At 47.7% G+C, this 11,465-nt stretch overlaps 4 protein-coding genes across 4 annotated transcripts; all 4 read right to left on the reverse strand.

The window, feature by feature from the left end:
• Positions 1-1,616, reverse strand: TbgDal_VIII3550 (ATP-dependent DEAD/H RNA helicase, putative,(fragment); the record flags this gene model as incomplete). The annotated part of the gene is made up of 1 exon (XM_011777383.1): positions 1-1,616. A coding segment is annotated over one exon (1,616 nt), but the record flags the coding sequence as incomplete, so codon positions are not given.
• Positions 1,617-2,717: 1,101 nt separating this feature from the next.
• On the reverse strand, positions 2,718-4,943 carry TbgDal_VIII3560 (hypothetical protein, conserved; the record flags this gene model as incomplete). Its single annotated transcript, XM_011777384.1, has 1 exon — positions 2,718-4,943. One exon carries the CDS (start codon positions 4,941-4,943, stop codon positions 2,718-2,720), a length of 2,226 nt encoding a protein of 741 aa, XP_011775686.1.
• A 3,537-nt stretch (positions 4,944-8,480) lies between these two features.
• TbgDal_VIII3570 (hypothetical protein, conserved) lies at positions 8,481-9,641 on the reverse strand (the record flags this gene model as incomplete). The annotated part of the gene is made up of 1 exon (XM_011777385.1): positions 8,481-9,641. One exon carries the CDS (start codon positions 9,639-9,641, stop codon positions 8,481-8,483), a length of 1,161 nt encoding a protein of 386 aa, XP_011775687.1.
• A 396-nt stretch (positions 9,642-10,037) lies between these two features.
• TbgDal_VIII3580 (hypothetical protein, conserved) lies at positions 10,038-11,312 on the reverse strand (the record flags this gene model as incomplete). The annotated part of the gene is made up of 1 exon (XM_011777386.1): positions 10,038-11,312. One exon carries the CDS (start codon positions 11,310-11,312, stop codon positions 10,038-10,040), a length of 1,275 nt encoding a protein of 424 aa, XP_011775688.1.
• Positions 11,313-11,465: the final 153 nt, after the last annotated feature.

The raw sequence follows: 11,465 nt of genomic DNA on the forward strand, positions 1-11,465 counted from the left end.
TAAAGCTTAACAATTGCCTGTAACCGTTGAGAAGGGTCGGACAAAGCGTACATTCTTTGCGTAACATTCGAGTTAACCTTATGCTCACGGTCTACTTCTAGCAAAAGCCGCTCAGGTTGCATAAACCGCGTGGCCAGTCCCCCAACGGTGGCATTCCATGTGGCCGTCCACATCGTTGTCTGCCGGCTTCGTCGATACCTCTTAATATCTGACATCAGAAACTCCAACTGCGGTGCAAAACCAAGCTCCAACATTCGGTCTGCTTCGTCCATAATAAGAAAGCTCACCGCCTTCAGGCTGACTTCTCGGGCCTCAACAAAGTCACAAAGCCGGCCCGGGGTCGCCACCAGTACGTCGCATCCCCCCATGTGCCGCACATATTCCAGTTGCTGCTCCCGATCCTGTCCTCCGTACATACCAGCTATGCGCACTGCATTTTCCGACAACAGGGAAAAAACCCGACGCGTTTGTTGCACTAATTCTCTAGTGGGGCACAGAACCAGCACATGCGGCACCGCCCGCACCCTCCCAGACTCCTCCGATGGATCTCCGCTGGCCTCAGTACTTGCGCTATTTTCAACATGGTCACTCTCCAGCCGCCTGGCGAGGGCTGCAAGCGCAGGAAGCGCGAACGCTACAGTTTTTCCACTCCCGGTTGGCGCAACCCCAACAACGTCGTGTTTTGCCATAAACAAAGGAATCGCCACAGACTGCACAAGACTTGGTGCAATATACCCGGATCGCATAAGTCCGTGCCGTAACCACGGAGGCAACTTGTTGGCGAGATCCTCGAAAGAGAGAAGGCACTGTACAGGGACAGTATTTCGCATGTGATCGCGCACAACGAAATTTTCTTTTTCACTGCCCACATCACTCAAGGAGCCGCGGTCAGTTGTTTTTTCCTCTGTGCTGAACGTTGAGGCTTCGCCGCGATCGGCATCAGTTGGTGAGCCCTGTCCACTCACAGACCGCATTGGAAGACCAGTTGTGCGTGTGTCACTGTGTTGGCAATTGCCCTGACATAGTGAGGGAATCTTCGAAGGAGATGGCCCCACTGCACGCTTTACCTCCAGAGAAGTTGCTGAGTCATTACTACCCGAAGCCAATAATGGATGTGGATTGGTGTCACGCACGCCAAGTTGCGTTCCACCCTCAACACTGATGCCATTCTCGCCGCATGTCGCTACCTTTGCCACGGCGGCGGGGACGTCACTCTTCATAGTTGAAGTATCAAACACTCGGTCCTCACTGTTGGTGGGCTGGTGAGGGTCCTCACAACGCAGCTCAGTGTGAAAATCATTGTTTGCATGCAAACCTCTGCATGACACACTCACAATACCATCGGTTGCGAAAGAATGTGTGTCACTCGACGCGTTACTTTCATGGCTTTCAACGGGAGGAGCGTGAGGCATCCCCACAACTCCGTACTTTCGGGGTGCACCACTTTCAACCTCCTGTACCGTCGCCATACCTGAAGTGGCATGAGCGTTACCTGCATCGTGGGGAGGTAATTTAGCGTGACGAAATTGGACGCTGCGTGGACCCCAGTAAGCACTACCAACTTTCACTGAGCACTGACGAACAGTCCGCAAGCAGTGAAATGTCCAGTGTCGCATTTGCACAGGCACAATGTGGAGTCGGGATCCTCTGCGTCGGTTTCTCCACCGTTCCTTGTGTGCGTGTGTGTGTGTGTGTGTGTGTGTGTGCTTAGCTGACTTTCCCCAACTCAGTGCTAAACGATGCCTTTCACCTCAGGTGCACAGAAAAAGGTGCGAGAGCAGGAGGAGTTTACTTACCCTGAATGGGGAACGTTCAAGAGACGCACAATCCCCACGCCACCTCCCTCGCATGACACAAAAAAGACCGTAAGAAAAAGAAAAGAAATATAATGCAGTGGGTACAAGCGGCGTAAGGTGATAGAGGCCGCACCAAACGGCAAGGATTTGATGGTAGAGACAAGTTGAGCCAACAAATAAGCATACCACCGCAAACGGATACCATCAATAATGGGGAGGGGAAATGTGAAGCAAGATGCATACGACACTGCGGTCAGTAAGTTGAGAGCGAATTGTGAAGGAAAACGCCATTTCCTCCCATTTTTCTTGTTTTCCCCACCCCTCACCGATCTCTTTTCTTGTTCATACATGTGTTAGCAGAGAGAGGAAGAACGTAATTGAACCTGTTTGCCCGATGTTCCTCCTTACCCTATTCCTTTTTCTTTTTTGTGTTGTTATCTCTCATCCTTCCTTACGTCTTTTTCTTATTTCTCTGTTCCTTTCCACTAATACAACTTTGCACGTGTTCTCAGTCCCAGAAATGATAGAGAACGAAAAGGGGGCTTCTCCCCTCGGCAGCCGTTCGGGGGGTAGACGTGGTTCCCTAACATTACTTTTCCGGTTTCCTCCCTCTTATTTATTTATATTTTTCAAAAAAAAAAATCAACTCACTTTGCACACACTCCTTTGTTTTTTTTTTGTCTCCCCCAGGTTCTTTGCTTACTTTTTTTAAAAAAAAAACCACTTTTCCCCCTTGTGGTTGTTGATTTTTCTTCTTTCACTGGTGCTTGTCATCACCTGCTCGTCTATAGCAACCCTCCATTCACCTTTCCCTTTATTATTTTTCTTTTTATTTTCCCACCTGATAAGCACATTGTTGCAGGCGTTAGAACCACTTTTTATCTCTTTCCCTTGTGTGTTTTCACTATTCTTGAAGATACCCTAACTACCAAAGTTGAAAGTAAGCGTGTGATTCCCACTCTCCCTCTTATCTTTGCTGACACTGAGGTGATCGGACCCAAAGTTGTATACAGGCAATCCCCCTTCATTTCCCCCCGTGCTAAACGTGTTTTCCCCACCACTCTCGAATGAGTAGGTGGGAAGTCCACTCGGAGTAATACTAAAGGCAGGCTCATTGGTACTCGACCCTTCCATTTGAAAGGTATTGTACGTTATAGAATCATCTGCAACAAAGTTATTACCTTCCGTCTCACCCACATCGTATGTGAAGGCATCATCGTCAACGGAGACAATTTGAATAGCTGGAATTGATCCCGTTGGACCGTCTGCAAAACTTGATGAGAAGAAACCACCATGACCGCTCGTTGTGGTGTCCTCGAGAGGGGCGTCAAAGTTTAGTTGTGGTAAATCGGACCCAACAACTAGTGAAGAATTCTTTCGTTCCTGCTCTTGTTTCTGTGGAGGCGCCCTTTCTTGTCTTCTCGTAGAGAACATGCTACTTCCCAAATCCGGGGCAAGGGGGTCCCCATAAGAACCCTTACTTACAACCTGCTGCTCTGATCCCGCCCCACCCTCAAAGTCGTTCGCTGAAGGAAGTCCTGTAGCTCCATACATGTCACTCTTCCTGATCTTACCCCAGTCAGGGAAACGTTTCGTAATCCTGGACGTCCTTGTGGATGATTTACCTGACGATTTTCCATCACCTGCGACCTTTGCAGTATCTCCATCGCTATCTGTATCAGAATCGTTCTCACTAGACTGCTGTGTGCTTGAATTGTGGGCTGCTTTTTCCGGCTCTTCAGTTTTTTGTGGTGTCTGCGTTGGAACCGGGTTCTGTGGCAGGGGATGTGCAGATTGGTTTTCTTTCCGCATGTGATAACCTTGGGCCACTCCACTGAGACCCGTGTCATCCTTGCGGACTTCTTCCATTGGTGGATCCTTGCTACGGGCCCATCTGAGCACATGCCCAACAGTGACATTACTCATGCGTAGCACCTTCTCCCGCAGTTGTTCCTCTTCCTTTGAGAGGGCAAGGATACGGGCACGTATTCCAATTACTTCATGTACAACCGGTGTGTGATCGTAGCTTCCGCTAGGTTTCACACCTGCGCCTTCAATTGTGGCGCATGAGCGCTGAAGCAGCTGCCTTTGAGACGTCAGCGACTCGATTTTGGCTGTGATTGCCTTCAACTCTTCCGCACTACCCTGGCTCCTAGACAGGGATTGCTCTATGTCCAGACACGTTTTCTCCCCCTCCAGTTTTTTTATTTGCTGCGACAACATTTCAATACGGCTTTGCATCCGTTGCAAACGCTCTTGAGTTGCGTCTACAGTAGACGATGAACCACCACGCCCAATGGTTGCACCAGTGTAGCGAGATATATCCAATGTCACTGGCACACCTGTGGAGGCGGCTAGCTGCCGCAGGTACGCCGCTACATGACCCGTGAAGTTTGCACGATGTGTTTGTGATAAAGCAAGATACTGTGCCGAAATTAAATCCACCGTCCGGCTTTGCACCACACCTTGCGCCATGCCTTCCACACCGCTGAATGCGCGCCGTTTTTCCTCCAATTCGGCAATACGTGCCTTCAGGGGCGAGTCCTTATCAATGCCCTGCGCGATATTGGCACGGCGACGCTCGGCGAGGCCCTCTAGAGCTAAAAGAAGGGTTACAACATCATCGGTAGCCATCCGCTTCACATGACCCCTTGAACCTGTCGCTGTCTCATCCACGCCGCGGCCATCTCTGTTGCCTCCAGACGGTTGAGGAATAATATTGTTAAATGAGAGTGGAGCGTGCTTTTCGGGGTAAACGAGAAGCGCCACGGTCATTTTGGCGGGGCTCCCATGAAGACTAAAACTCACACTGACCGTTGTTGCTGCTGTCTTGCTGCTAGCCCCAAGCACGCCAGCGCAGTCGACCCTGGTTTCACCTACAGCCTTACGCGCACGTCCACGTATGTATTCCTCTACACGAATGTTTATCCATTTGGGCAGGAAGCGCAGCCCGCCACTTTTGAAGTGCACAACGGCAGAACCCTCTGGCATGGGGCTGAAGTCAACGTAATTATTGTCGGCCACATAACACGGTGTGGAACGGAATGTCTCCCCACGACGATAGGTTATGGTATACTGTTGTCCCTTGGTTAGCGCCGTGCAGTCGATTCTCAGTACTTTGAATCGGACAATATGCGCCTCGGGCATGGTTTAAGATCCCTCAGATGGGAATACGTGCAAGGTAATATGGTGTAGCAAATCAGATATACGCAAGTCGGACGAAATAAAAACAAAAAGGATAATACCGAGTGGTCTCAGTCAGTGCTCCCTCCAACGTAGAACTACTTTGGTATATTTATATGTGTGTATGCGCGTCTATGATCGTGCTAAAATGTCAACTTCCTCAAGCTGGTACTTACTTTTGAAGGTATCTTTTTATTTTTGTTTTTCCCCTGCTCTCTCTCTCTCACACACACTTCTTTTTGACACACAATTGGAGTTAGGGAGCTCCTTTCGGTGACTGCTGGCTGGAATAAGAGCTCTTTCTTTTTTATTTATAGAATCCGTATCTTTCCTTCCCTTTCCCTTCTTTGCTAATATGTCGTTAGTGGTGGTAAGGGGAACCAGCGTTGAGAGAGAAAAGGGAGGATAAAAGAGAGTTCAACGCTCTACTGAAGAAGTTACTCAATTAACAGACTTTTCTTCCGTGTCGCGACGCCCGCCGCACATACACGCAGAAAGAGACAAAGAATGGGGCGGTCCACAGTAACTCAGAAGAGGACGCAGAAAAAAAAAAAGGGTGTGTGTGTGTGTGTGGAAATTAATAATCATGGGGCTCACGCAAACACAGTTCTCAAACAGAAGGAAAAACATAAAAAGAGAAAAAAGAGCGAGTAGCCGCGTTTATGGGAAGCGGGAAAACGCAAATTAGGGAAAAGGAAAAATTATAGCATCGCCGAATGGCACAAGTAAAATGAAGTAAGGGGAACGGCAGCTGGCACGAATTGGCACAACACCCCCTCCTCCTTCATATCGCTGCCTTTTCCTCCCTCTCATTATTTGCAGTTCATTCAGCTCATCTCTACATTCTTAATGATCAGTATTCCTTCACATGTGTCCAATATCCTATGTGCCAATCGCTTCTGGGTCTGTTTTCCAGCTGTTCGTACATTTGGAAGGCGGGGTTTGAAATAAACAACAGCTATATAAGTAAGATAAAAGGCAAAAGGTGGATGGGATGCGGCTAATATTACTTTAGATGATATAAGACACATGCAACAACCTCCTGTGCGTCGCAAACCACTTCCCACAGTTTCTGCTTCCAACTCGCCCCCACCTTTACGCAGTGCTAATCAACTTCCTCCCCCTTTCCCATTACTCCTCGTTTGTTTTACTCTCCTCAGCAGCATTCCTTCAAGTGCAACAGAGGGAGAAAAGCAAAACAAAAAACAAAAAACAAAATGGATACAACGAGCAAGGGAGGGGATGGAGGGGAAGAGACAACTGACGAAATCAAGCAGGGATTAAGAGAAGTGAAATTTTTTTCCTTTTCCCGCCTTTGCAAACACAACGACACAAACGCCCTCGGCATGTGAGCCACGGCAGTGAGGGAACTCCTAAGCGAAGATATCGATGAGGAAAGCAAAACAACAACAACAGTAACAACACACAAATTGAAACAAAAAATAAAAGATAAACAATGAGAAAGGTTTAAATAAGAACAGGAGGGAGAGTTACGTCACGGACGTACACAATCACACACACACACAAAATAAATTATCTTGGTAAAGACAAGAAAACACGTAAATTGCACAAGCACACATATGAATAAATGCGTGCATGTGTGTTTGTGAGCGTGCGATGTTTAACTCCCATCCTGCCTTTCCCCACGTGCCAGTTGTTCACCACTTCTGTTTGGAGCTAATTTATGTTTCTTTTTTTTTTTCATTTTTTTGTTTTCTGCCACACTCCTCTTCTTTACCCCGTCGTCCATTACTTAACAACCGACAGAAACAAACTCTCGATTTCAATGGGTGGGAGGGGAAAGGGAAACATCACCAAAACAAAAGGAAAAGGAAAAAGGTAGTGAACGCAGGGGGTAGTGGTGGAAAAGAAAACAAACAAAAAAATCAAACAGTCCTTCTCCTTTCTATGGGTCTATGTACTACTGAACCTCCCCACTGTTATTGTCTGACGTGTTACTCACTTCAGATCCCACCCGCCGTTTGTTATTTTACGTGTGTTAAACTTGCACTTATTGTTTCTTATTGTTCTTTTTATTTTCGTTTCTTTCTGCGTCCTCAGTTCTTTCCTCCCTTTTTTTTGGTCTTCCGTTTTTAGGTGTAATTTTTTTTTTTAACTTCCTTTTAAGCATCAGTATAGCTTTGAGATGTTACATATAAACATGAATACTTCACTAAACTTCAACGACAATCGCTTTGTTCAATATCATATCAATTCGATTCCCATCACCCACCCCATAAAAACATTCCTCAACTTTTTTTAATTAGTCCATTCATCCACTCGCTGTTACGACCTCTTCACTTCTTTTTTTTTTTTTTAAATCTCGTGTTACCTCACATTTGTTCGATTTCACGCTTTCAGCTTTTGTTCTCATTCTTCCTTTTTTCCGCTTTTCACCCTCTTCTTGGTGTCATCCGGGAGGGGAAACACGAGATTATTTTACAACAACATGACGTTTTCAGGTCGGTGCAACAACAAGAAGAGGGAGAAATGTTAAGTGGGAACAAATTTCCTCAATATATATATATTCCTTTATTCCATTGCTTTAATGCAAATAAGCAAACAACAAAAAAAACATCAACAAAACAAAGAAGAAGCTCCAGGCATAGTACCGGTCTCTTTCCCTCTATGGATATGTAGAGATGATTGTTCAGGACTCCACACGGTTGTAGTAACAAAGAAAAATAAACATGTGTGCGGGAGATACATGAATATAACCAAATAATAATAATAATAATCAAAAAGAGCTAGACGGAGCGTGTATGGAAACATTAGAGGCGGAAAGGGAGTTTTATGTTGTTGTTTTTTTTTTTAGTAGTGAAGCTGACCAAACGTATTACATCGACCACCGAGTCATACGAAACGGGGGAATACTCCTGTCAGCATCTATGGTTGGAACGAAAGTGTGAAAAACAAAATGAAACAAAACAAAAAAAAGGGAAACATCAGCACTTGCATACATAAAGGTACAAACACACATGTGTGTGTAAGTATAAATGAACAAAGAGGGGAAAGAACTGACATACATATATATTGAAGGTAGGAGGAGACGAAAGAGGAAGAAAAAGCGAAGCAAAGCCAACTACTTTTCTTGTGACCGAATGGCTGTGCTTCATTTCCCGCACCCTTCCCCCTTGACCGCAAGTTAGCTGCCCCCCTCTCCATACAACTGTGGGAGCCATGAATTAAAATATTCATATATGAATATATATATGCATGTCTATGGGCATTGCCATTAGGTGCGCTTTCACAGGCAGGCACACCGAGAAAAAACGCAACAAGAAATGGTCATGTTACATATAATTGTACTAGAAGAAAATTTAAAAGGTAGGTCACTCCTTCAAAGGGGGGGGATTTAGAAAGATAAACCGAGCAGAATAAAAGAAGGGGAAATTGTGACTTCACTTATTTTCTTCTTACCTTCTTTACTGTGATCACCTTAACTTCCCCGCACCAACCGGAAAAGTACGAAAACGTGGGGCACACTTGCCTGCGGAGGCATCAAGCGGCTACCGCGCCCGCCTCACAGCGCCGACCGCCTTCGTCCTTCAAACCTGACCGTTTGCGGCCCTCGCCCTCACCACCTGCTGATTGCCTCTTATCCCTGCAGTTCATATCCCAGTTCAACTGGTGCATCCAAATGCGGCATTGGTATTGGCGATTGAGTGCGCGAAGAAGGGTCTTAAATTCCACGTAGGAGTCACTGGAGTACGTGAAGGTTAGCTTCTTGCGGTCGAACTGGAACACCGCCCTCTCCACCTGCAGCGGAACGCGGAGGTTCAGCGACTGTACCGCTGCCCTGCAGAAGCGCAGTGCGCTCTCTTCCAACTCATCCAGGCGTTGAAAGGCTTCCAGTTCCTCAGCGGTCGCCTCACGTAGCACACGGGCCAGTCGGCGACCAGCTTCAGACGCATCACCTGCCGACCGCGCCCCAGAGTGAGAAACGGAAGCAATGCAACCGAGGTCCTCCCCACGGTCACCCTCAACAATAACGTAACGACCCACAAGCTCTTCAGGGACCATCACAGCTCCGAGCACAGCAGGTACATCATCAACAAGGAACACTTCATTGCCCAGACGCAACTTCACGCTTACCTCCGCGCGAGTGACGCCTCGCACTACTTTGGGGCGGCCGTCTACGTACATTTTGTAAAGCGTGTTGCTTCCCTTGTTCGGTGTGGAAGTGGTTGGGGTTCCTGCGTTGCAACAGGATACGGTGCTGTTGCTGAGATTCACAGTTTTGTCGGCGCCTATACTCGTATTAATGCTTTCATCAACCTCCATGGGGGCCTCGTACGCCGCGGTTGCTGGGCATGCGTACGGTGCCGCTCCGTAACGAGCATAAGTCATTGACCTTGGACACATGCCACCCTCATGGCATGGAACACTGGAAGAGGCGGGTTCACCATATGTGTGTGGCGGTTGCGCAACGTCCACGCCCCGATTGGGAGCGAAAACCGGGGCGCCAAAAGCGGCCTCATGTGATCGCGCCCAATCGCATGGTCCAGCAACCGAGACAGGTATGACGGTAATATGGCGGTAGGGGTTGTGAGTGTATGTCCTTTTCATTAATCGCTTCGCACACCCGGAAACCCCGTTAGCCACATTCTCCTCCTGGAAGGTTCCAACCGTGCAGTCCGCAAGAGGCGTTCTGACTATCATTTGCTGCTAGTGCCCCTTTTCTTTTTCTCGTAGTGGTGTTGAGGTGCCTATTTCTTTTTTCTTTTAATGTTTAGATCCGTGTTCTTTACTTTCCTCACCCGATTCTTGTATCGTTTCCAACTCCAGCAAAAAAGAAAACCGATGTGCGCCTGTAACTTTCACCACCTTCGTACAGAGGTGATAACTTTCACAACTCTTTTGTTTTTCTTTATCTTCCCTTTCACTCCGCTATCCACGTAAAAGATTTTAGAAAAGGGAAAATTAAGCGCTGAAGGAAAATCAAAAAATATAATGGGTAGAATCAGCAAAAGAACAGGTAGATATTAAAAGCTAAAGAAAACTGGGCGCCGATTTAACACCTGCGCACTGCCGATCCCGGACACACACCCTCTCTCTTCACAGCGCCGCAGTCACGCGCCAAATACGTACGATATTATCATCACCGCCCGACGCTAACAACAAACCTTCGCCACCTCGACTGTTGTCACCCCAAAGCTCGTTGGTGGAACGACTGAAAGCAACCGTGTTTACGTCCGCCTCGTGCGCGGAGGGAACCTCCGCGACAACACTCACATGAACCTCTTCGTACCCCCTTGACTGATATACACCCAAGAGCGTTACCTTGTTATCACCACTTCCACATGCCACAATAGCTGGGGAGACATCACTACCACATGGTGCCCAGCCCACAGAATAAATGGTACGCTCCGCAAACCCAGAAGCAGTGCACACGGAACGAAAATTACCGTTGCCATCACGACTCCAGAAAGTAACAGTTTTGTCATCCGAGCTGCAACACACCACTGGGCTGTACTCCAGTGCAGTGCCCTCCCTCTCTTCCTCCTCCATCTGTAATGAGTCAATGGGCTGCTCAATAGGTTGCACAGCTACTGACCAAACAGTACCATCATGCCTTGTCAACGTCTGGTGACAGTACCAGTCGTCCCGCTTATGCGATTCCGTCCATACCTTAACGGTATTATCATACGAACAAGAAAACAGAAGAGGTTTCTCTACCCCACCGGATGGAAAAAGCCACGCACACGCCTTAACATCCTGCGCGTGGCCAGCCAGAACGCCAGCACATTCGAACTCTCCGACGTCGACACGGTCCCACACCCAAACAGTGCGATCACGTGAGCAAGTAGCCAGAGTGTTGTCTGTCCCCCATGCAGCACATTTGACTTCGTTTTCGTGTCCATCAAGAATAGCCTCTAACTCGAATTCAAAGCAGTTCGGATCGTCCGATGCTCGTCTCCATACGCTTGCCGTACGGTCAAAGGAAGCACACGCGATAAACGTACCGCTGGGGCTCCACGAAACGTGACGCACTGTCCGGCTATGCTCACCTTCTAAGGTATAGATACAGCTCCATGTTCCATTTTGGTCCCTTCCGTTTGGGATCTCCTCACGACCAACATTCAACATGTAACCCCACAGTCGTACAGTTCCATCACCAGAGCAAGACGCCACAACATTAGCCGTGGGGCACCACGCCACACACCAAATGCGGTCGGTATGGTCTCTGAGAGTGCAAACGGGCTCTACACGAAGGAGAGGTGGAGCCTCGTACGGCAGATATAAGGGCCGCATGTGGTTATCAGAGGTGCCACCGGCCCGGAGGACCCGAGCATCCACATCCTCCATCCACGAGAAATAACTAGATAACATAATGCAAATGAGAAAGTTAAAGCGATGTGCAGAAGTAAAAGCGGGGTAAACAGTAGTTGTACGAAAATAGGGAAGAGCAGAAAATATTTAGGGAGAGAGGAGAAGGAATCCGCAAAAATTTCGCACAACATTACCATTACCAGCACTATCACA

The sequence above is a fragment of the Trypanosoma brucei genome, chromosome 8, assembly GCF_000210295.1.
Source record: "Trypanosoma brucei gambiense DAL972 chromosome 8, complete sequence".
Classification (NCBI taxonomy): Eukaryota; Euglenozoa; class Kinetoplastea; order Trypanosomatida; family Trypanosomatidae; genus Trypanosoma; species Trypanosoma brucei.